This window comes from Oncorhynchus mykiss, chromosome 2 (assembly GCF_057628025.1).
Source record: "Oncorhynchus mykiss isolate SJ-2025 chromosome 2, ASM5762802v1, whole genome shotgun sequence".
NCBI classification, from domain to species: domain Eukaryota; kingdom Metazoa; phylum Chordata; class Actinopteri; order Salmoniformes; family Salmonidae; genus Oncorhynchus; species Oncorhynchus mykiss.
Window position 1 is genome coordinate 96,483,867 of NC_143023.1, and position 26,742 is coordinate 96,510,608.

General features: G+C 42.2%; 1 protein-coding gene across 2 annotated transcripts in view; it reads right to left on the reverse strand.

Annotated features, from left to right (window-relative positions):
* Positions 1-26,742, reverse strand: part of LOC110502509 (cGMP-inhibited 3',5'-cyclic phosphodiesterase 3A) — a 219,865-nt gene that overhangs the window by 42,618 nt on the left and 150,505 nt on the right. Inside the window, exons 3-4 of one of the 2 annotated variants that reach the window (XM_036960080.2) lie at positions 16,017-16,169; positions 8,088-8,204 (exon numbers count right to left, since the gene is read on the reverse strand). In XM_036960080.2, coding sequence (XP_036815975.2) covers positions 8,088-8,204; positions 16,017-16,169 — 270 coding nt within the window. Of the gene's footprint in view, positions 1-7,917; positions 8,205-16,016; positions 16,170-26,742 lie in introns of both variants that reach the window. The other variant, XM_090213263.1, reaches the window with a different exon arrangement.

The following is a 26,742-nucleotide window of genomic DNA, read 5'->3' on the forward strand; positions in this document are numbered from 1 at the left end:
GTGTTTGGTGATGTTTTGTGGTCTTTCGTGATGTTTTGTGGTGTTTGGTGATGTTTCATGGTGTTTTTTGGTGTTTGGTGATGTTTCATGGTGTTTGGTGATGTTTCATGGTGTTTTATCATGTTTCATGGTGTTTGGTGATGTTTCATGGTGTTCGGTGATGTTTCATGGTGTTTGGTGATATTTCATGGTGTTTTATCATGTTTCATGGTGTTTGGTGATGTTTCATGGTGTTTGGTGATGTTTCATGGTGTTTGGTGATGTTTCATGGTGTTTGGAGAACTTTCATGGTGTTTGGTGATGTTTCATGGTGTTCGGTGATGTTACATGGTGTTTGGTGATGTTTCATGGTGTTTGGTGATGTTTCATGGGGTTTGGTGATGTTTAATGGTGTTTGGTGATGTTTTGTGGTGTTTGGTGATGTTTCAAGGTGTTTTATCATGTTTCATGGTGTTTGGTGATGTTTCATGGTGTTTGGTGATGTTTTGTGGTGTTTGGTGATGTTTCATGGTGTTTGGTGATGTTTTGTGGGGTTTGGAGATGTTTTGTGGTGTTTGGTGATGTTTCATGGTGTTTTTTGGTGTTTGGTGATGTTTCATGGTGTTTGGTGATGTTTCATGGTGTTTGGTGATGTTTCATGGTGTTTGGAGATGTTCTGTGTGGTTTGGTGATGTTTCGTGTTTTTTTGGTGTTTGGTGATGTTTCATGGTGTTTGGTGATGTTTCATGGTGTTTTATCATGTTTCATGGTGTTTGGAGATGTTTCATGGTGTTTGGTGATGTTTCCTGGTGTTTGGTGATGTTTCATGGTGTTTGGTGATGTTTCATGGTGTTTGGTGATGTTTCCTGGTGTTTGGTGATGTTTCATGGTGTTTGGTGATGTTTTGTGGGGTTTGGAGATGTTTTGTGGTGTTTGGTGATGTTTCATGGTGTTTTTTGGTATTTGGTGATGTTTCATGGTATTTGGTGATGTTCTGTGGGGTTTGGTGATGTTTCGTGTTTTTTTGGTGTTTGGTTTTATTTAATTGTGTTTGGTGATGTTTTGTGGGGTTTGGTGATGTTTCATGGTGTTTGGTGATGTTTCATGGTGTTTGGTGATGTTTCATGGTGTTTGGAGAACTTTCATGGTGTTTGGTGATGTTTCATGGTGTTCGGTGATGTTACATGGTGTTTGGTGATGTTTCATGGTGTTTGGTGATGTTTCATGGGGTTTGGTGATGTTTAATGGTGTTTGGTGATGTTTTGTGGTGTTTGGTGATGTTTCAAGGTGTTTTATCATGTTTCATGGTGTTTGGTGATGTTTCATGGTGTTTGGTGATGTTTTGTGGTGTTTGGTGATGTTTCATGGTGTTTGGTGATGTTTTGTGGGGTTTGGAGATGTTTTGTGGTGTTTGGTGATGTTTCATGGTGTTTTTTGGTGTTTGGTGATGTTTCATGGTGTTTGGTGATGTTTCATGGTGTTTGGTGATGTTTCATGGTGTTTGGAGATGTTCTGTGTGGTTTGGTGATGTTTCGTGTTTTTTTGGTGTTTGGTGATGTTTCATGGTGTTTGGTGATGTTTCATGGTGTTTTATCATGTTTCATGGTGTTTGGAGATGTTTCATGGTGTTTGGTGATGTTTCCTGGTGTTTGGTGATGTTTCATGGTGTTTGGTGATGTTTCATGGTGTTTGGTGATGTTTCCTGGTGTTTGGTGATGTTTCATGGTGTTTGGTGATGTTTTGTGGGGTTTGGAGATGTTTTGTGGTGTTTGGTGATGTTTCATGGTGTTTTTTGGTATTTGGTGATGTTTCATGGTATTTGGTGATGTTCTGTGGGGTTTGGTGATGTTTCATGTTTTTTTGGTGTTTGGTTTTATTTAATTGTGTTTGGTGATGTTCTGTGGGGTTTGGTGATGTTTCATGTTTTTTTGGTGTTTGGTTTTATTAAATTGTGTTTGGTGATGTTCTGTGGGGTTTGGTGATGTTTCGTGTTTTTTTGGTGTTTGGTTTTATTTAATTGTGTTTGGTGATGTTTCATGGTGTTTGGTGATGTTTCATGGTGTTTGGTGATGTTTCATTGTGTTTGGTGATGTTTCATGTTTTTTTGGTGTTTGGTTTTATTTAATTGTGTTTGGTGATGTTCTGTGGGGTTTGGTGATGTTTCATGTTTTTTTGGTGTTTGGTTTTATTAAATTGTGTTTGGTGATGTTCTGTGGGGTTTGGTGATGTTTCGTGTTTTTTTGGTGTTTGGTTTTATTTAATTGTGTTTGGTGATGTTTCATGGTGTTTGGTGATGTTTCATGGTGTTTGGTGATGTTTCATTGTGTTTGGTGATGTTTCATGGTGTTTGGCGATGTTTCATGGTGTTTGGTGATGTTTCATGGTGTTTGGTGATGTTTCATGGTGTTTGAACATTTTTCATGGTGTTTGGTGATGTTTCATGGTGTTTGATGATGTTTAGTGATGTTTCGTTATGTATCATGACATTTTGGAATGTTTCAAGATGTTTTGTGATGTTTTGTGATGGGTACAAAGAGTGTGGTTTGTTTAGATGTTACAGGTTACGTGTTCATGATTCGTGTGGAGAAAAATGTTTTGTTAAAGATTCAAACAGTTTGTTAACGATTATGTGTTTGTTATTCATGTTATTCATGTTATTCGTAGTTTGTATGTGCTTCTCCTCCTCGGCCTGAACTCACGCCAGACAGTTCTCAGTGGCTCAGCATATTAAAAATGAGAACATGCAGCACTTTGAAAACAGTAAGTGTGTGTGTGTGTGTGTGTGTGTGTGTGTGTGTGTGTGTGTGTGTGTGTGTTGTGTGTGTGTGTGTGTGTGTGTGTGTGTACATGAATATGTGCACACGCCCATATGTGTGTTTTTAGAAGAATGTAAGTTTGGGGATTTAAGCACTGGAAAGCCATCAGTATGCACCACAGTGGATGTCAAAATTTCTCTTAGAGAAAAAAGCAAGCACAGCACAGCAGTACAGGACTTTCCACCACACACACACACACACACACACACACACACACACACACACACACACACACACACACACACACACACACACACACACACACACACCCTCTGCCACTAACCGCATTCCCCCTCCTCCAGTTCTCTGCCAGCGGCACTTAGAGTTCTGCCAGCCCTCTCTCCCTAGCTCTCCCTGGCCCTCCATGGCCCTCCCTGGCCCTCCCTGGCTCTCCCTGGCCCTACATGGCCCTCCCTGGCCCTCCCTGGCCCTCCCTGGCTCTCCCTGGCCCTCCATGGCTCTCCCTGGCGCTCCCTGGCTCTTCCTAGCTCTCCCTGGCCCTCCCTGGCACTCCCTGGCGCTCCCTGGCACTCCCTGGCCCTCCCTGGCACTCCCTGGCCCTCCCTGGTTTTCCCTGGCCCTCCCAGGCCCTCCCTGGCTCTCCCTGGCTCTCCCTGGCTCTCCCTGGCGCTCCCTGGCTAATGTGTGTGTGTGTGTGTGTGTGTGTGTGTGTGTGTGTGTGTATGTAAAGTAGCCATGATTGGACGTTGCACAGTTTGTCTTAGCTTTACTTTTAACAAGGTTTTATTTCGTAAGTGCTTCATACAGACGAGCTAAAACTATAATTCTGTCAGCTCTGAGACTGGTTTGATCACTCATGGAACAGGGAACAGTCGACCGACCACACACACACACACACACACACACACACACACACACACACACACCGTGGGGGTTGGGGGGCGTTAGGAGAGAGGGAATAGAGGGAGACCAAAAGGAAGTAGAGGGGAAAGAGTTTAGATATTTAATCCTTCAGATAAATGATCAACGTATCAACAGGGAGTCCTCCTGTCTGTAAATACATAAACTGTCATCCCTCTCATCCCTCATATCCCTCATCCCTCTCATCCCTCACATCCCTCTCTTGTCTGCTTCTACACATCTCTTTCTCTCTCTTTCTGCCTCTGTCGCTGTCTCTCTCAATTCAATTCAAGGGGCTTTATTGGCATGGGAAACATATGTTAGCATTACCAAATCCAGTGAAATAGATAATAAACAACAACAAAAAAGAAAAAGAAAATGAACAGTAAACATTACACTCACAAAAGTTCCAAAAGAATAAAGACATTATAAATGTCATATTATGTATATATAGAGTGTTGTAACGATGTGCAAATAGTTTAGTACAAAGGGGAAAATAAATAAACACAAATATGGGTTGTATTTACAATTGTGTTTGTTCTTCACTGGTTGCCCTTTTCTTATGACAACAGGTCACATATATTGCTGCAAGATGGCACACTGTTGTATTTCAGCCAGAAGATATGGGAGTTTATCAAGATTGGATTTGTTTTTGAATTCTTTGTGGGTCTGTGTAATCTGAGGGAAATATGTGTCTCTAATATGGTCATACATTTGGCAGGAGGTTAGGAAGTGCAGCTCAGTTTCCACCTCATTTTGTGAGCAGTGTGCACATAGCCTGTCTTCTCTTGAGAGCCAGGTCTGCCTTCGGCGGCCTTCTCAATAGCAAGGCTATGCTCACTGAGTCTGTACATAGTCAAAGCTTTCCTTAAGTTTGGGGCAGTCACGGTGGTCAGGTATTCTGCTACTGTGTACTCTCTGTTCAGGGCCAAATCGTATTCTAGTTTGCTCTGTGTTTTTGTTAATCCTTTCCAGTGTGTCAAATCTCATGATTTGGTCTTTCCAATGTGTTAAGTAATTATCTTTTTATTTTCTCATGATGTGGTTGGGTCTAATTGTGTTGCCGTCCTGGGGCTCTGTGGGTTCTGTTTGTGTTTGTGAACAGAGCCCCAGGACCAGCTTGCTTGGGGGACTCTTCTCCAGGTTAATTTCTCTATAGGTGATGGATTTGTTATGGAAGGTTTGGGAATTGCTTCCTTTTAGATGATTGTAGAATTTAATGTCTCCTTTTCTGGATTGTGATAGTTAATGGGTATCGGCCTAATTCTGCTCTGCAATACATGGTGTTTAAGCAGACCCTCATGACAAATTGAGTCAAAAGCTTTTTTGAAATCAACAAATCTCTCTCACTCACTCGCTCTCTCGCTCCATCTCTCTCTCTGCCTGCTTCTGAAAATCTGTCATGTTGACACAGCTGTTTAAATGAAAGAGAGAACGAGAAGGAGAACCCCCCCCCCCCCCCCCCCCCTCTAAGCACCAGACATATTTTTTTTTCCACAAGAAACTCTATGAAAATACAGTCTTTTCTTTGACGGTAAAAAAAAGTTCAAAGCAGGGGAGTACTCGTGCTCATTAACCGGACAATAAAACATGAACATATGCGTGTAGCATTGTTACGTAGGCCATAAGTCATGTTAGGGAGGGTTATAACAATGACGAATCACTGATTCAACAACATATTTCACACTATGGCATCGCGGCGCTACAAGTGGTAACCAAAGTCAAAGTTTCATTTCTTACACTGTTAAATTTCAACCCCCCAAAAAAAGAAATTCCTCTGATATTTTGTCTTAAACCAGTCAGTATACACTGCCTTCAAAAAGTAGCCACACCCCCTTGACTTATGTTTTTCTAGATTTGTACAAATTGAGTCAACAAAAGGTGAAAAAATCTGCTGATGTGCCCCTTGAGCAAGGCACTTATTTTAATTTTATTTATTTGAATCTTTATTTAACCCTAATTGCTCCTGTGAGTCGCTCTGGATTTGAGCGTCTGTTAAATGACCTACATCTTATGGCCTAAATAAGTCCAGGAGTAAACATGTGCTTTGTAAGCTGCATGGACCCACTCTGTGTTCGATAATGACAACGTAATCGCTGTACTGCACACATCACCTGTACAGTCCCTCAGTCAAGCAGTGAATTTCAAATACATTTTCAACCACAAAGACCAGGGAGGTTTTTCCAGATAATCCTGAGGATGGTTTACCACAAAACGTTCGCTTAATTTCAATTTGTGACAAAAACAAGCAATGTATAGTGTAGATGATCATTATACCATCTAAACCGCTGTGAAATCTATTTTCAATAACCCAAAATATTGTATTTTCAAATGTTTGAAGCTGGTGTGCAAAATCAAAAGTAAAAAGACACAAAAATGTAACTTAAGAACGTGAAGCATAGAAATAGTGCCACGTAAAACAGATTTACCTACATACACCAGTCAATAGTTTGGACACACCTACTCATTCCAGGGATTTTCTTTAATTTTATTTATTTATTTTTTACATTGTAGAATAATAGTGACAAAACTAATAAATACTAACAAATAACAAATACTAACAAATACCTAATTGACAGACTGAAAAGAAGGAAGTCAGTACAGAATAAAAAAAAACATTATAAAATACGCATCCTGTTTGCAATAATGCACTGAAGTAAAACTGCCAAAAAATGTTGCAAAGACATTGACTTTATGTCCTGAATACAAAATGGTTATGTTTGGGGTAAATCCAACACAACACATCACTGAGTACCACATCATATTTTAAGCATGGTGGTGGCTGCATCATGTTATGGGTATGCTTGTCATCGGCAAGGACTAGGGAAGCACTGAGGAAATAGAGCTAAGCACAGGCGGAATACTAGTGGTTCGGTCTGCTTTCAAAATAGGGTTGGGTCGTATCCAGATGTTCACACCGTCATAGCGTTTTTAGTACTATACCGGGGTATACGGTATTACTGGAAGTGCACATAAGGAGTAGTATAAAAAATACAGAGTAAAACAATTGAGGCAACAGGGATCTTGATCCGGGATTATAGCCTCATTATTGTTATTTTATTGTATTACTTTTTATTTTATTTTTGACTTTATTTTATTTTGTAAAAATTGTCATAACTCTATTTCTTGAACTGCATTGTTGTTTAAAGGGGCTTGTAAGTCAGCATTTCACGATAAGGTCTACTACACCTGTTCCATTCGGTGCATGTGACAAATTACATTCGATTTGATTTGATTGAATGTCTCTGCTTGTAATCAAGAAGTTTGATCTTGACATTTAGCCAATTAGTTAGCAAGTTAGCAAACCACATGCATAGCTAGAGCCCTGAGCTGAATGTAATTTATTTGACAAACCGACAAGGTTACATACCGGGGTATATATACTGTATTTCAAAATACCCCGGTATGTGGTATAAACGGTATATCACCCAAGTGTATTTCCAACAGATACTGGGAGACAAATTCCCCTTTCAGCAGGACAAATTCACCTTTCAGCAGGACAAATTCACCTTTCAGCAGGACAAATTCACCTTTCAGCAGGACAAATTCACCTTTCAGCAGGACAAATGCACCTTTCAGCAGGACAATAACCTAAAACACAAGGCCAAATCTACACTGCAGTTGCTTACCAAGATGACATTGAATATTCCTGAGTGGCCTAGTTACTGATTTGACTTAAATTGGCTTTAAAATCTACGACAAGACTTAAAATGGCCGCCTAGCAATGATTAATAACCAACTTGACAAAGCTTGAATTGTTTTTTTAAAGAATAATGTGCAAATATTTTACAATCCAGGCGTGCAAAGCTCTCAGAGACTTACCCAGAAAGACACATCTGTAATCGCTGACAAAGGTGATTCTAACATGTGTTGACTGAGGGGGATGAATACTTACTGTATCTAATCAATATATATTCGTTTTTACAAATGTAAAAATTTCACTTTGACATTACAGAGTATTTTGTATGGATTGTTGACCAAAAATGTATATTTTATAAAGTTTAATTCCACTTTGTAAAAAAACAAAACGTGGAAAAAGTCAAGGGGTGTGAATACTTTCTGAAGGCACTGTATAGCAGTCAGGACCTTTCTCTCCTTAGGTAGAGTATATTGGTCCCCCCCTTCTCAGGCCAATCCTCTGCTCATCTCCCATTCCCACCATGCATCTGTTGTCAGCTTTGGTAAGGTATTGGTCCTCTCACCTGTCTTCTCAGGCCAATCCTCTCCCCCTCTCCCTTTCCCACCATGAATCTGTCCTCACCTTAGGTAAGGTATTGGTCATCTCCCCTATCTTCTCAGACCCCTCCTCTGCCCATCTACCTTTCCCACCATGCATCTGTTCTCACCTTTGGTAAGGTATTGGTCCTCTCACCTGTCTTCTCAGGCCACTCCTCTCCCCCTCTCCCTTTCCCACCATGCATCTGTCCTCACCTTAGGTAAGGTATTGGTCTTCTCCCCTATCTTCTCAGATCCTTCCTCTGAGTCGGAGCAGATGTAGGCGTCTCCCAGGTTGACGCCCAGGGGAGCGAGGCGCGGACGGTGCAGGGGCTGGAAGAATTGTATATTTAATTTTATTTGACAGATTTAACATACACAAAGCGGTGCCTCAGCCAAGTAAACCTACGGTACATACTGTACACACAAATACAAATATTATACTTATTTCCATTGTGGTCCACGTTGTGTTTTAGGTAGGCAACAGAATGGACCCAATCAACACAAAAACACAATCGAGGAGGACCTTCCCACTGACCTTGAATAAAGCCTGTTTGTATGCGTACGCTGACGACTCAACAGTACTGTATCAGCTACAACAGTAGAATAAATCTAATGTATGACACCCTAAACATAGAACTCCAGTCAGTTCTAGAATGGGTAACTAACAATAGGTTTAACACAAAGCTCCAGTCAGTTCTAGAATGGGTAACTAACAACAGGTTTAACATAGAACTCCAGTCAGTTCTAGAATGTTAACTAACAATAGGTTTAACATAGAACTCCAGTCAGTTCTAGAATGGGTAACTAACAATAGGTTTAACACAAAGCTCCAGTCAGTTCTAGAATGGGTAACTAACAACAGGTTTAACATAGAACTCCAGTCAGTTCTAGAATGGGTAACTAACAACAGGTTTAACATAGAGCTCCAGTCAGTTCTAGAATGGGTAACTAACAATAGGTTTAACACAGAACTCCAGTCAGTTCTAGAATGGGTAACTAACAATAGGTTTAACACAGAACTCCAGTCAGTTCTAGAATGGTAACTAACAATAGGTTTAACATAGAGCTCCAGTCAGTTCTAGAATGGGTAACTAACACTAGGTTTAACATAGAACTCCAGTCAGTTCTAGAATGGGTAACTAACAACAGGTTTAACATAGAGCTCCAGTCAGTTCTAGAATGGGTAACTAACAATAGGTTTAACATAGAACTCCAGTCAGTTCTAGAATGGTAACTAACAACAGGTTTAACATAGAACTCCAGTCGGTTCTAGAATGGTAACTAACAATAGGTTTAACAGAGAACTCCAGTCAGTTCTAGAATGGTAACTAACAATAGGTTTAACATAGAACTCCAGTCGGTTCTAGAATGGTAACTAACAATAGGTTTAACAGAGAACTCCAGTCAGTTCTAGAATGGTAACTAACAATAGGTTTAACATAGAACTCCAGTCAGTTCTAGAATGGTAACTAACAATAGGTTTAACACAGAACTCCAGTCAGTTCTAGAATGGGTAACTAACAACAGGTTTAACATTGAACTCCAGTAAGTTCTAGAATGGTAACTAACAACAGGTTTAACATAGAACTCCAGTCAGTTCTAGAATGGGTAACTAACAATAGGTTTAACATAGAACTCCAGTCAATTCTAGAATGGGTAACTAACAACAGGTTTAACATAGAACTCCAGTCAGTTCTAGAATGGGTAACTAACAATAGGTTTAACATAGAACTCCAGTCAGTTCTAAAATGGGTAACTAACAATAGGTTTAACATAGAGCTCCAGTCAGTTCTAGAATGGGTAACTAACAACAGGTTTAACACAGAACTCCAGTCAGTTCTAGAATGGGTAACTAACAATAGGTTTAACATAGAACTCCAGTCAGTTCTAGAATGGGTAACTAACAATAGGCTGGTTCTAAATATCTCAAAAACAAAAAAACAAATTTTTGGGACAAGTCACTCACTCAAAACTAAACCTAATCTGTCCATGATAAGGTGTTGCTCTGCTTTCTTGACATTTCAGTCGACCAGACAGGTCCTACAGGCCCTAGTTTTGTCACACCTGGACCACTGGCCAGTTGTGTGGTCAGGTGCGGCAAAGAGGAACATAAGGCAATTACAGTTGGTCCAGAACAGAGCAAAACCTTTCGCACTTAGATGAACACAGAGGGAAAATGTCAGTAACACGCATGTCAGTCTCTCCCGGCTCAAAGTTGAGGAGTGGTTGACTCACTATTGTATCACTATTGGTCTTTGTGCGAGGTATTGATGTGTTGAAGGTACCGAATCTGTTCAAGCAGTTGACACACAGTTCAGACACTCATCAGTATAACACGACATTCAACCAGAAGTCTCTTCACAGTCCCCAGGTCCAGAACAGAGGCTGGGAAAACAACTTCATGAAACTCTCTGCAACCCCAGGTAACCCAAGCTAGCAAAAAAAAGAACAGATTCAAAACCCAGAAAAAAACACCTTTACGACCCAACGGGGACTGTGAAGAGACACACAGATACAGTGCCTTGCGAAAGTATTCGGCCCCCTTAAACTTTGCAACCTTTTGCCACATTTCAGGCTTCAAACATAAAGATATAAAACTGTATTTTTTTGTGAAGAATCAACAACAAGTGGGACACAATCATGAAGTGGAACGACATTTATTGGATATTTCAAACTTTTTTAACAAATCAAAAACTGAAAAATTGGGCGTGCAAAATTATTCAGCCCCCTTAAGTTAATACTTTGTAGCGCCACCTTTTGCTGCGATTACAACTGTAAGTCGCTTGGGGTATGCCTCTATCAGTTTTGCACATCGAGAGACTGAAATTTTTTCCCATTCCTACTTGCAAAACAGCTCGAGCTCAGTGAGGTTGGATGGAGAGCATTTGTGAACAGCAGTTTTCAGTTCTTTCCACAGATTCTCGATTGGATTCAGGTCTGGACTTTGACTTGGCCATTCTAACACCTGGATATGTTTATTTTTGAACCATTCCATTGTAGATTTTGCTTTATGTTTTGCATCATTGTCTTGTTGGAAGTCAAATCTCCGTCCCAGTCTCAGGTCTTTTGCAGACTCCATCAGGTTCTTCCAGAATGGTCCTGTATTTGGCTCCATCCATCTTCCCATCAATTTTAACCATCTTCCCTTTCCCTGCTGAAGAAAAGCAGGCCCAAACCATGATGCTGCCACCACCATGTTTGACAGTGGGGATGGTGTGTTCAGCTGTGTTGCTTTTACGCCAAACATAACGTTTTGGATTGTTGCCAAAAAGTTCAATTTTGGTTTCATCTATCCAGAGCACCTTCTTCCACATGTTTGGTGTGTCTCCCAGGTTAGGCTTGTGGCAAACTTTAAACAACACTTTTTATGGATATCTTTAAGAAATGGCTTTCTTCTTGCCACTCTTCCATAAAGGCCAGATTTGTGCAATATACGACTGATTGTTGTCCTATGGACAGAGTCTCCCACCTCAGCTGTAGATCTCTGCAGTTCATCCAGAGTGATCATGGGCCTCTTGGCTGCATCTCTGATCAGTCTTCTCCTTGAATGAGCTGAAAGTTTAGAGGGACGGCCAGGTCTTGGTAGATTTGCAGTGGTCTGATACTCCTTCCATTTCAATATTATCGCTTGCACAGTGCTCCTTGGGATGTTTAAAGCTTGGGAAATCTTTTTGTATCCAAATCCGGCTTTAAACTTCTTCACAACAGTATCTCGGACCTAACTGGTGTGTTCCTTGTTCTTCATGATGCTCTCTGCGCTTTTAACGGACCTCTGAGACTATCACAGTGCAGGTGCAATTATACGGAGACTTGATTACACACAGGTGGATTGTATTTATCCTCATTATTAATTTAGGTCAACATTGGATCATTCAGAGATCCTCACTGGACTTCTGGAGAGAGTTTGCGGCACTGAAAGTAAAGGGGCTGAATAATTTTGCACGCCCAATTTTCCAGTTTTTGATTTGTTAAAAAAGTTTTAAATATCCAATAAATGTTGTTCCACTTCATGATTGTGTCCCACTTGTTGTTGATTCTCCACAAAAAAATACAGTTTTATATCCTTATGTTTGAAGCCTGAAATGTGGCAAAAGGTCGCAAAGTTCAAGGGGTCCGAATACTTTCGCAAGGCACTGTACATATTTTGTACTGTAATTTACACTGTACTACGTATTACATTATGTAGCTGGGTGGCCTTGACCAAATCCTTGGCTTGTGCAAGCCGGGACAGCTCATAGGACAGGAGTCCTTTTCCGTTTCTGAAGCATGAGGCAGAGGTAAGAGTTAATGTAGTATTATGTAGTATCATGTCCTATTATGTCGTGTTATGTTATATTATGTAGTGTTATGAAGTATTATGTAGTGTTATGTAGTATTTTGCAGCATTATGTCGTATTATGTAGTGCATGTCATGTTATGTAGTATTCTGTAGTATTATGTAGTATTTTGTAGTGTTATATAGTTTTGTGTAGTACAATGCAATATTATGTAGTGTTTTGTAGTGTTATGTAGTATTATGTAGCATTATGTAGCATTATGTAGTATTATGCAGTATTATGTAGTGTATGAAGTATAATGTAGTATAAAGTAGTATTTTTTGTGAAATGTAGTATTTTCTATTGTTATGTATTATTATGTAGTAAAATGTAGTATTATGTAGTGCTATGTAGTATTATTTCATATTACGTTGTGTTATGTAGTGTCATGCAGTACAATGTAGTACTATGTAGTGTTATGTAGCATAATGTAGAAGTACGTAGTATTATCTAGTAGTAATTAGTGTTGTGTAGTGTTGTGTAGTGGTATGTAGTGTTATGTAGTATTATGTAGTATTATGTCGTGTTATGTAGTGTTATCTAGTATTATGTATTATTACATAGGGTTATGTAGTACCATGTAGTGTTATGTAGTACTATGTATTACTAGGTAGTATTATGTAGTGTTATCTAGTATTATGTAGTATTATATAGTGTTATGTAGTGCTATGTAGTGTTATGTAGTGTTATGTAGTGGTATGTATATTATGATATTATATTATGTATTTGACTTATTTTACTGTTATGTTTCCTGTTTGGACCCCAGGAAGAGTAGTTGCTGCCTTGGCAGCGGCTAATTGGGGATCCCAATAAATACTACTACAATGATACACAATACATATAGTATATTGCAAGTTACACATACAGTACCAGTCAAAAGTTTGGACACACCTACTCATTCGATGGTTTTTTTTTTCTTTACTATTTTCTACATTGTGTAATAATAGTGAAGACATCAAAACTATGAAATAACACGTGGCATCATGTAGTAACCAAAAAAAGTGTTAAAGAAATCAAAATATATTTGAGATTTTAGATTCTTGAAAGTAGCCACCCTTTGCCTTGGTGACAACTTTGCACACTCTTGGCGTTCTCTCAACCAGCTTCATGAGGAATGCTTTTCCAACAGTCTTGAAGGAGTTGATGAACACTTGTTGGCTGCTTTTCCTTCACTCTGCGGTCCAACTCATCCCAAACTATCTCAACTGGGATGAGGTTGGGTGATTGTGGATCTTGTTAATCTACCCATCGTGTCCGATTTCAAAAGTGCTTTACTGCGAAAGCACAACATATGATTATGATAGATCAACTCCAAGTCAAAAAAACACAGCCATTTTTCCAGCCAAAGAAAGGAGTCACAAAAAGCAGAAATATAGCTAAAATGAATCACTAACCTTTGATGATCTTCATCAGATGACACTCATAGGACATCATGTTACACAATACATGTATGTTTTGTTCAATAATGTGCATATTTATATCCAAAAATCTCAGTTTACATTGGTGCGTTACGTGCAGTAATGTTTGGATTCCAAAACATCTTGTGATTTTGCAGAAATACTCATAATAAATATTGATAAAAGATACAAGTATTACACATGGAACTTTAGACAAACCTCTCCTTAATGCAACCGCTGTGTCAGATTTAATCTGAGAACGACGCTCAGAGCCCAATCCAGCCAGAGAAATATCCGCCATTTTGGAGTCAACAGAAGTTAGAAATAACACTATGTATATATTAACTTACCTTTGATGATCTTCATCAGAAGGCACTCCCAGGAATCCCAGTTCGACAATAAATGACTGATTTGTTCCATAAAGTCCATCATTTATGTCCAAATAGCCACTTGTTGTTAGCGTGTTCAGCCCAGTAATCCATCTTCATGAGGCGCGAGCATTTCGTCCAGACAAAAACTCGAAAAGTTCCATTACAGGTCGTAGAAACAAGTCAAGCGATGTATGGAATAAATTTTTAGGATGTTTTTAACATAAAACATCAATAATGTTCCAACCGGAGTATTCCTATGTCTGAAGAAAAGCACTGGAACGAGAGCTAACTCTGTCGGGAGCGCGCGGCACGAGCCTGAGACACTCTGCCAGACCACTGACTCAAACAGGTCTCATGAGCCCCTCCTTTATAGCAGAAACCTGAAACAAGTTTCTAAAGACGGTTGACATCTAGTGGAAGCAGTAGGAAGTACAACTTGACTCAATAGAAACTGTGTATTCGGTAGGCCAAGCTTTGAAAAACTACAAACCTCAGATTTCCCACTTCCTGGTTGGATTTTTCTCAGGTTTCCGCCTGCCATATGAGTTCTGTTATACTCACAGACATCATTCAAACAGTTTTAGAAACTTCATAGTGTTTCCTATCCAATACTAATATTAATATGCATATATTAGCATCTGGGACAGAGTAGGAGGCAGTTCACTCTTGGTATTCTCTCAACCAGCTTCATGAGGTAGTCACCTGGAATGCATTTTAATGACCTCTTTTAACTTCTTGAATCTACTTGAGACGCACATGTCCCAAGTAGGCACCTGGAAATGCAAATGCGCTACGCTAAATGCTAAATGTACTCGTTAAAACTCAAACCTTGATCAAAATTCACAAGCAGGGTATTAAATTAAAGCTACACTCGTTGTGAACCTAGCCAGCAAGTCAGATTTTTAAAATGCTTTTCGGCGAAAGCATCAGAAGCTATTATCTGATAGCATGCACCCCCCAAAATGCCAGCTCGACACGTAAACAACAGATTTTGCGATAGACGGCGCTACCCAAAACGCAGAAATAAAATATAAAACATTCATTACCTTAGACGAGCTTCTTTCTTGGCACTCCTATATGCCCCATAAACATCACTATTGGGTCTTTTTTTCGTTTAAATCGGTCCATATATACCCAAAATAGCTTTGTATAGAAGTAGTGTCATTCAGAAAAATTCATCGTTTTTAAACGCTGCGTAATTTTTTAAAATTAAAAAAGTCGACGATAAACTTTCACAAAACACTTCGAAATCCTTTTGTAATCCAACTTTAGGTATTAGTAAACGTTTATAATCTATCAAAACGATTACAGGGCGATGTCTCTTCAATAGGTCCTCACTTCAAAAACAATGCAATCTGATCTCTCCTTGAACTGCATCCGGGTGAAGACTGGAAAACTTGGGGTCAGACAGATGGATTTTCCAACAATTAATTCGATTGAAAATTAGTACAATGGCGCCATCGTGCGGAATTTGTATGAAGTGCAGGCAAATTTCCATTAAATTCTGTTCTCCTTTAACAACTGGTGGAAGTGACTTATGGAAATTATTTTTTGCTTTCAGAGAGCAGTTTTTCTTGCGTTTTTCAATGAAACACACGCTCTGTTATAGTCACAGCCGTGATTTAACCAGTTTTATAAACTTCAGAGTGTTTTCTATCCACACATACTAATCATATGCATATACTATATTCCTGGCATGAGTAGCAGGACGCTGAAAAGTTGCGCGATTTTTAACAGAATTTTCAAAAAAGGTGGGGGTAGATTTAACAGGTTTTAAGATAGAGGATATTTTCACTTTTGGATGAGTAGCCAAGACAAAGCGTGGCTACTTTGAAGAATCTCAAATATAAATTACATTTTGATTTGTTTAACACTTTTTTGGTTACGACATGATTCCATATGTTTTATTTCATAGTTTTGATGTCTTCACTATTATTCTAAAATGTAGAAGAAAAAAAAAACGTTGAATGAGAAGGTGTGTCCAAACTTTTGACTGGTACTGCATATCATACATTCTGTCAGTGGCGTAGAAGCAGTTGCAAAGAGTTCAGCTCTTACCTGGAAGTTGAGCTGAGTGGTGAGCAGGCTGCTGACGGCACGGAGGGAGGTGAAGGTGTTGGGGGGCAGCGAGGGGTCCGCCAGCAGGTCTGAGATCAGACCGTGGGCCTCGCCCATCACAGCTATATCCACCACCACACTGGTGCCCAACAACTGCAGATGGGGAAGAGAGGGAGAGGGGGAAGAGGGGGAGAGGGTGAAGAGAGGGAGAGAGGGGGAAGAGAGGGAGAGGGGGAAGGGGAGAGAGAGGGGGAAGAGAGGGAGAGGGAGAGGGGGAAGAGAGAGAGGGGGAAGAGAGAGAGGGAGAGGGGGAAAAGAGGGAGAGGGGGAAGAGAGAGAGGGGGAGAGGGGGAAGAGAGAGAGAGGGGGAAGAGATTGAGAGGGGGAAGAGAGAGGGGAAGAGAGGGAGAGGGGGAAGAGAGAGAGGGGGAAGAGAGAGAGAGAGAGGGGGAAGAGAGGGAGAGGGGGAAGAGAGAGAGGGGGGAGAGAGGGAGAGGGGGAAGAGAGGGAGAGGGGGAAGAGAGAGAGGGGGAAGAGAGAGAGAGAGAGAGAGAGAGAGAGAGAGAGAGGGGGGGAAGAGAGGGAGAGGGAGAGGGGGAAGAGAGAGAGAGGGAAGAGAGGGAGAGGGGGAAGAGAGAGAGGGGGAAGAGAGGGAGAGGGGGAAGAGAGGGAGAGGGGGAGGGGGAGAGGGGGAAGAGAGAGAGAGAGGGGGAAGAGAGGGATAGGGAGAGGGGGGAAATAGGGAGATGGGGAAGATAAAGGAGAGGGGGAAGAGAGGGAGAGGGGATGAAGAGAGGGTGAAGATAAAGGAGAGGGGGAAGAGAGGGAGAGGGGATGAGAGGGAGAGGGTGAAGAGAGGGAGAGGGAAATAACCTTTTATAAATATATTTGCCAAGTAATGAACACACTGTAAATCTGGTAGAGCTGTTATACATGAAGGAGTACAGTAAGACTATACTATGTACAGTCAAGCATCTCTGTTTTCACACTGCCTGTCTCTTTCTGGGTCTAAATACTATGACACCGTCCACCGGACTGGGAAGAAGACAACAGGAGATAATGGAGTGAAGCTAACGTGGCTGATAGGAGGGATGCTAAAGTGATAGATGTCTTGCTGTGTAGGTCAGCCTGGGTGGCTGGCTGTGAAGGGGGTGTTACGGGGTCTGTGATTGGTGCAGGACTGCCTGGGTGGCAGACAGAATGACAGGGAACATATGTCGGTCACTCCCAAATGAGGAGATAAAGCATTTAGAGAAGACGTTGAGGCGTTTACAAGGTTCTATTCTGTTCAGGAGCACACACACACACACACGCACGCACGCACGCACGCACGCACGCACGCACACACACACACACACACACACACACACACACACACACACACACACACACACACACACACACACTCCTCAGGCGTTATACTACACTGTTAAACGATCACCTGCTCCCAGCAGAGTTCAACATCATTAGCAGCAATGCTAGTGCTAATAGCAGTAGATAAGAATAGTTGTATGACTACATTTGAAACAGTCATTTAAATATTTGGACAGATCATTTGTAACATTCGGCTTAAAAACATACGTTTGGCCCTGTCCGGGGGTATCATCAGATGGGGCCACAGTGTCTCCTGACCCCTCCTGTCTCAGCCTCCAGTATTTATGCTGCAGTAGTTTATGTGTCGGGGGGCTGGGGTCAGTTTGTTATATCTGGAGTACTTCTCCTGTCCTATTCGGTGTCCTGTGTGAATTTAAGTGTGCTCTCTCTAATTCTCTCTTTCTCTCTTTCTTTCTCTCTCTCGGAGGACCTGAGCCCTAGGACCATGCCTCAGGACTACCTGACATGATGACTCCTTGCTGTCCCCAGTCCACCTGGCCGTGCTGCTGCTCCAGTTTCAACTGTTCTGCCTTATTATTATTGGACCACGCTGGTCATTTATGAACATTTGAACATCTTGGCCATGTTCTGTTATAATCTCCACCCGGCACAGCCAGAAGAGGACTGGCCACCCCACATAGCCTGGTTCTTCTCTAGGTTTCTTCCTAGGTTTTGGCCTTTCTAGGGAGTTTTTCCTAGCCACCGTGCTTCTACACCTGCATTGCTTGCTGTTTGGGGTTTTTAGGCTGGGTTTCTGTACAGCACTTTGAGATATCAGCTGATGTACGAAGGGCTATATAAATGAATTTGATTTGATTTGATCTCTCTGTGCTTTGCTTCGTTCATCTTTCTCTCAATTCTGACTAGTCTCCCAGACCCTGCCACTAAATAACATCCATACAGAGAATCTTGTTTCTCATGGTCTGATTCCTTTAGGTGGCTTTTGGCAAACTCCAAGTGGTCTGTCATGTGTCATTTACTGAGGAGTGGATTCTGTCTGGCCACTCTACCATAAAGGCCTGATTGGCGAAGTGCTGCAGAGATGATTGTAAATAAATACCTTTGATTTGATTTGATTTACGCTATATTCAGCAGGACAGAAATTGATGGAAAGTGAATTAATATTAAGCTCAATAGGAATCCCTGATATGGGATGTGGCCTTTGACCTATAACCCTTTGTGCCTGCGGACACCTCTGTCTGTTTTCACAACGTCCACCGCCACATCTTTGACGTTTTGACGTCACGCTGTGTGTGTGTGTGTGTGTGTGTGTGTGTGTGTGTGTGTGTATGTGTGTTAGTTATGCGCGGGTCAGCTGTTTGTTCACGCACATTTTGCTAATTGCTAATAATCTATCCACAACCGCCCGAATATATAGGGATAAATTCAAATCTGAGGCTCATGCCCAACCCTAACCCGCAAATAGAAAATGTGATGTACAGTCTAAGATGGACGGAGCGATTTTTTTTGATAGGCTTATATTTCTGCTTCTAATTTCTGACATTTTGATAGGCTTATATTTCTGCTTCTAATTTCTGACATTTTGATAGGCTTATATTTCTGCTTCTAATTTCTGACATTTTGATAGGCTTATATTTCTGCTTCTAATTTCTGACATTTTGATAGGCTTTATATTTCTGCTTTTAATTTCTGACATTTTGATTGGCTTTATATTTCTGCTTTTAATTTCTGACATTTTGATTGGCTTATATTTCTGCTTCTAATTTCTGACATTTTGGTCGGCTATTTGTAAACACTTGCTCACCAGAATAATTTCATAAATCAATAGAATGAAGTTTTCTATTTCTTTTCTGCTTCTCTTGCGCAGCAAAGATGTTTAGGGACCGTGGAGAAAATGAAATAACTAAAAAACAGGAAAGATTTTCAATGCAATTTTGTGTATTTTATGTGGTCTTTAAGGATGAATCCCGGTTTCAACTGTACGGCAGAGCGGTTTGTGGATGTCAACACTCTGAACAGAGAGCCCCATGGTGGCAGTGGGGTTATGGTATGGGCAGACATTGGCTACAGACGACGAACACACGAACCCATTGTTGTGCCATTTCATCCACCTCCATCACCTCATGTTTCAGCATGATAATGCACTGCCCCATGTCGCAAGGATCTGTACACAATTCCTGGAAGCTGAAAATGTCCCAGTTCTTCCATGGCCTACATACTCACCAGACATGTCAACTATTGAGCATGTTTTGGACGTGTACGACAGCGTGTTCCAGTTCCCGCCAATATCCATTAACGTCGCACAGCCACTGAAGAGGAGCGGGACAACATTCCACAGGCCACAACGTGTGTCGCGCTGCAAGATGTGTTGCGCTGCATGAGGCAAATGGTGGTCACACCAGATACTGACTGGTTTTCTGATCCACGTCCCTATTTTCCATTTAACCGATCTGAACTGTAGCCGTTAAAGTTGCTTTGATGTGCAATTTTGAAGTCTGCATCTTTAAAACAGTCAAATTTGTAGGCCATATCATCTCACAATCATCACACATAACCAAACTGCCATCATCTTCTTTGTAACACTTCACCAAATCTTCCCCAAACAGACTACTGTTCTGGTCCTCTCTTCTATAACATCAGACTACTGTTCTGGTCCTCTCTACTATAACAGACTACTGTTCTGGTCCTCTCTACTGTAACATTAGAATACTGTTCTGGTCCTCTCTTCTATAACATCAGACTACTGTTCTGGTCCTCTCTTCTATAACAGACTACTGTTCTGGTCCTCTCTACTATAACATACTACTGTTCTGGTCCTCTCTTCTATAACATCAGACTACTGTTCTGGTCCTCTCTTCTATAACATTAGACTACTGTTCTGGTCCTCTCTTCTATAACATTAGACTACTGTTCTGGTCCTCTCTACTATAACAGACTACTGTTCTGGTCCTTCTATTGAATTAAACTCTGATATTGTCCTTTCTTGCTCAGTAGTGAAGATAAAGTTTTTCTGCCGAAGTTCCCAAAAGCAATTTGCAGATGGAGTGTATTATTGCACGCTACAGATAGGCCCTACAGTTACACCCTACTGTTAGACCCTACAGTTAGACATTTTACAGTTAGGCCCTTTACAGTTAGACCCTACTATTAGGCCCTTTACAGTTAGACCCTGTACACTTAGACCCTGTACAGTTAGACCCTTTACAGTTAGGCCCTTTACAGTTAGACCCTACAGTGAGGCCCTTTACAGTTAGGCCCTTTACAGTTAGACCCTACAGTGAGGCCCTTTACAGTAAGACCCTACAGTGAGGCCCTTTACAGTTAGGCCCTTTACAGTTAGGCCCTGTACAGTTAGACCATTTACAGTTAGACCCTTTACAGTTAGACCCTGTACAGTTAGACCTTTTACAGTTAGACCCTTTACAGTTAGACCCTACAGTTAGACCCTAAAGTTAGGCCCTTAACAGTTTGACCCTTTACAGTTATACCCTACTAAAAGGCCATTTACAGTTAGACCCTGTACACTTAGACCCTACAGTTAGATCCTTTGCAGTTAGACCCTACTAAAAGGCTCTTTACAGTTAGTCCCTTTACAGTTAGACACTGTACAGTTAGACCCTTTACAGTTAGACCCTACAGTTATACCCTGTACAGTTAGACCCTACAGTAAGACCCGTTACAGTTAGACCCTGTACAGTTAGACCCTTTACAGTTAGACCCTACTAAAAGGCCCTTAACAGTTAGACCCTTTACAGTTAGACCCTTTACAGTTAGGCCCTTTACAGTTAGACCCTTTACAGTTTGACCCTTTACAGTTTGACCCTTTACAGTTAGACCCTTTACAGTTAGGCCCTTTACAGTTTGACCCTTTACAGTTAGACCCTGTACATTTAGACCCTGTACAGTTAGACCCTACAGTTAGACCCTTTACAGTTAGACCCTACAGTTATACCCTGTACAGTTAGACCCTAAAGTAAGACCCGTTACAGTTAGACCCTGTACAGTTAGACCCTTTACAGTTAGACCCTACTAAAAGGCCCTTTACAGTTAGACCCTACAGTGAGGCCCTTTACTGTTAGGCCCTGTACAGTTAGACCATTTACAGTTAGACCCTTTACAGTAAAACCCCTTTAATATTAGACCCTTTACAGTTAGGCCCTTTACAGTTAGACCCTGTACAGGTAGACCCTTTACAGTTAGGCCCTTTACAGTTCGACCCTACAGTGAGGCCCTTTACAGTTAGGCCCTGTACAGTTAGGCCCTGTACAGTTAGACCCTTTACAGTTAGACCCTACAGATAGACCCTACTATTAAGCCCTTTTACATTTAGACTCTGTACTGTTAGACCCTACAGTTGGACCCTTTACAGTTAGACCGTGTACAGTTAGACCCTGTACAGTTAGGCCATTTACAGTTAGACCCTACAGTTAGACCCTTTACAGTTAGGCCCTTTACAGTTCGACCCTTTACAGTTAGGGCATTTACAGTTAGACCTTTTACAGTTAGGCCCTGTACAGTTAGACCCTACAGTTAGACCCTTTACAGTTAGACCCTGTACAGTTAGACCCTTTACAGTTAGACCCTGTACAGTTAGACCCTTTACAGTTAGACCCTTTACAGTTAGGCCCTTTAAAGTTAGACCTTTTACAGTTAGACCCTTTACAGTTAGACCCTACAGTTAGACCCTAAAGTTAGACCCTTTACAGTTAGCCTCTTTAAAGTTAGGCCCTTTACAGTTTGACCCTTTACAGTTATACCCTACTAAAAGGCCCTTTACAGTTAGACCCTGTACACTTAGAACCTGTACAGTTAGACCATACAGTTAGATCCTTTGCAGTTAGACCCTACTAAAAGGCTCTTTACAGTTAGTCCCTTTACAGTTAGACCCTGTACAGTTAGACCCTACAGTTAGACCCTTTACAGTTAGACCCTACAGTTAGACCCTACAGTTATACCCTGTACAGTTAGACCCTACAGTAAGACCCGTTACAGTTAGACCCTGTACAGTTAGACCCTTTACAGTTAGACCCTACTAAAAGGCCCTCTACAGTTAGACCCTTTACAGTTAGGCCCTTTACAGTTAGACCCTACAGTGAGGCACTTTACAGTTAGGCCCTGTACAGTTAGGCCCTGTACAGTTAGACCATTTACAGTTAGACCCTACAGTTAGACCCTACTATTAAGCCCTTTACAGTTAGACTCTGTACTGTTAGACCCTACAGTTAGACCCTGTACAGTTAGACCCTGTACGTTTCGGCCCTTTACAGTTAGACCCTTTACAGTTAGACCCTTTACAGTTTGACCCTTTACAGTTAGACCCTTTACAGTTAGGCCCTTTACAGTTTGACCCTTTACAGTTAGGCCCTTAACAGTTAGCCCCTTTACAGTTAGACCCTTTACAGTTAGGGCATTTACAGTTAGACCTTTTACAGTTAGACCCTTTACAGTTAGACCCTGTACAGTTATACCCTTTACAGTTAGACCCTGTGCAGTTAGACCCTTTACAGTTAGACCCTTTAAAGTTAGACCCTTTACAGTTAGACCCTACAGTTAGACCCTTTACAGTTAGACCCTGTACAGTTAGGCCCTTTACAGTTAGACTCTAGAGTTAAACCCTTTACAGTTAGGGCATTTACAATTAGACCCTACAGTTAGACCCTAAAGTTAGACCCTTTACAGTTAGACCCTGTACAATTAGACCCTACAGTTAGACCCTGTACAGTTAGACCCTTTACAGTCAGGGTACCAGTGCTGAGTCAATATGCAGGGTAGACCCTACAGTTAGACCCTTTACAGTTAGGCCCTTTACAGTTAGACCCTTTACAGTTAGGGCATTTACAGTTAGACCTTTTACAGTTAGACCCTTTACAGTTAGGCCCTGTACAGTTAGACCCTACAGTTAGACCCTTTACAGTTAGACCCTGTACAGTTAGACCCTTTACAGTTAGACCCTGTACAGTTAGACCCTTTACAGTTAGATCCTTTACAGTTAGACCCTACAGTTAGACCCTTTACAGTTAGACCCTGTACAGTTAGACCCTTTACAGTTAGACCCTGTACAGTTAGACCCTTTACAGTTAGACCCTTTACAGTTAGACCCTACAGTTAGACCCTTTACAGTTAGACCCTGTACAGTTAGGCCCTTTACAGTTAGGCCATGTACTGTTAGACCCTACAGTTAGACCCTTTACAGTTAGACCCTGTACAGTTAGACCCTTTACAGTTAGACCCTGTACAGTTAGGCCCTTTACAGTTAGGCCCTGTACAGTTAGCCCCTACAGTTAGACCCTTTACAGTTAGACCCTGTACAGTTAGACCCTTTACAGTTAGACCCTGTACAGTTAGACCCTTTACAGTTAGACCCTTTACAGTTAGACCCTACAGTTAGACCCTTTACAGTTAGACCCTAGAGTTAAACCCTTTACAGTTATGGCATTTACAGTTAGACCCTACAGTTAGACCCTAAAGTTAGACCCTTTACAGTTAGACCCTGTACAGTTAGACCCTACAGTTAGACCCTGTACAGTTAGACCCTACAGTTAGACCCTTTACAGTTAGACCCTTTACAGTCAGGGTACCAGTGCTGAGTCAATATGCAGGGTACGAGGTAATAACATGGCTATATATGCAGGGTACCAGTACTGAGTCAATATGCAGGGGTACGAGGTAGTATCTTGTCTATATATACAGGCTACCAGTACTGAGTAAATGTGCAGGAGTACGAGGTAAAAACGTGGCTATAAATACAGGCTACCAGTACTGAGTCAATATGCAGGGGTACGAGGTAGTATCTTGTCTATATATACAGGCTACCAGTACTGAGTAAATGTGCAGGAGTACGAGGTAAAAACGTGGCTATAAATACAGGCTACCAGTACTGAGTCAATATGCAGGGGTACGAGGTAGTATCTTGTCTATATATACAGGCTACCAGTACTGAGTAAATGTGCAGGAGTACGAGGTAAAAACGTGGCTATAAATACAGGCTACCAGTACAGAGTCAATGTGCAGGAGTACGAGGTAAAAACGTGGCTATAAATACAGGCTACCAGTACAGAGTCAATGTGCAGGAGTACAAGGTCATTGTGGAAGAAATATATACATATAGGTAGGGATAAAGTGACTAAGCAACAGGACCATGCACTGTTACATCAGCTAGTTGGCAGGCACACTAAATGATTCTGTTTATATTGGCAACATGGCCACGTGTTGACCTTATAGTCTTCACAACAGGTGTGTGTAAAGGGCTTCAGTTCTGTTTGTGGAAACAGAGGTTTGTTTTGATTGGCACTCATTTTAATCGTTCACATTCACCAACGTATCAGAATTGTGGGACAGAAAGGAAAGTGTTTTGTGTGGGTGGGATCCAGCGGAGGCTGCTGAGGGGAGGACGGCTCATAATAATGGCTGGAACGGAGCGAATGGAATGGCATGTTTGATGTATTTGATACCATTCCATTAATTCCAGCGATTACTATAAACCCATCCTCCCCTATTAAGGATCCACCAACCTCCTGTGGTGGGAACATGACACCCCTCCTCTCTCCTATCCTCCAACCCCTTTACTACAGCACTATCCTCTCTATTTATAAACAACTGTATCTCCTCTCCCATCCCCACACCTCTCATCCCCTCCCCTCTCATCCCCTCCCCTCTCATCCCCTCTCATCCCCTCCTCTCTCCTATCCTCCAACCCCTTTACTACAGCACTATCCTCTCTATTTATAAACAACTGTCTCTCCTCTCCCATCCCCACACCTCTCCCCCCCTCTTCTCTCATCCCCTCTTTTCCCCTTCCATCCACTACCCTCCCCTCCCCTCTCATCCCCTCCCCTCACCTCTCCTCCCCTATGATATCCTCCAACCCCTTTCGCCTCCTCTCCTCCTCCTCCCCTCCTCTCTTATCATCCCCTCCCCTCTCAGCCTATCCCTCTCCTCTCCCGTCCCCTCTCCTCCTCTCCTTTCCTCACCTCCAATCCTCTCATTCCAACCCCTCTCCTCTCCTTTCCTCCTCTCTTATAATCTCCTCTCCTCTCCTCTCCTCTCCTCTCCTCTCCTCTCCTCTCCTCTCCTCTCCTATCCTATCCTATCCTATCCTCTCTCCTCCTCTCCCCTCCTCTCCTATCATTCCTCTCCTCCTCCCCTCCTCTTATCCTCTCCTCTCCTTACCTCTCCTCTCCTCTCCTCTCCTATCCTCTCCTCTCCTCTCCATCATTCCTCTCCTCATCCCCTCCCCTCCCCTCCCCTCCCCTAACCTCACCTCACCTCACCTCTTGTCACCTCTCCCATCCTCTCCTATCATTAACCCCCCCCACCTCCTCTCCTCTCCCCTCTCCTCCTCTCCGATCATTCCTCTCCTCCTCTCATTCTGCCCCCTCCACCTCTACTCCCTCCCTCCCTCCCTCCCTCCCTCCCTCCCTCCCTCCCTCCCTCCCTCCCTCCCTCCCTCCCTCCCTCCCTCCCTCCCTCCCCTCCCCTATCCTTCCCCCAGCCTTTCCTCTCCTCTCTTCCTCCTGTCCTCTCCTCTCCTTCCAGCCCCTCTCCTCTCCTCTCCTCCCCTCCTCCCCTCCTCTCCTCTCCTCTCCTCTCCTCTCCTCTCATTCCACCCCCTCTCCCCTCCTCTCTTCCTCCTCCCCTCCTCTCTTATCATCCCATCCCCTCTCCTCCCCCCAGCCTCTCCTCTCCTCCTCCTGTCCTTCTCTCCTCCCCTCCTATCATTCCACCCCCTCTCCCCCTCTCCCCTCTTCTCACATCTCCTCCTAGAAGTGAGCTGAACAAGACAAGACACATATTTGTGAAGAGGGAAGCGTTTCCAGAGAACAGCTGGCTGGACAGATTCTCTCTTGACCCTCAGGGAGTTGTTGGCTCTCTCTCTCTTTCACACACACACACACACACACACACACACACACACACACACACACACACACACACACACACACACACACACACACACACACACACACACACAGCGAAAGGAGAGTGAAAATACATTACCATACCACAGGAGGATGCCAGTGATGAAGTCCAGTCCAACAACAGCGCAGAGACAAACCCTGAGACAGTATCATGGTGATGATAATGTTGTTGTGTATTTTGCACTGGGACAACTATCAATGCCAAAAAAGACTGTGGTGCAACCAGACTCATGCAGTCCAGGTGCACATTGGGTAAGATTGTACATGTTGTCTGTGTTGGGTATTCTTAGTGGGAGGTCCCAGCTAAAAGGAATTCTTGCTCTTCCACATAACCTCCAAGACCCATATGTATCAAGCCTCTCAGAGTAGGGCTGATTTAGGATCAGTTTTGCCTAGATTCTTAAAGAATTGACAGGTGGGACTTCCTACAGTACATCAGCACATCTACTCTGAGAAGGTTCATGACAACTTGA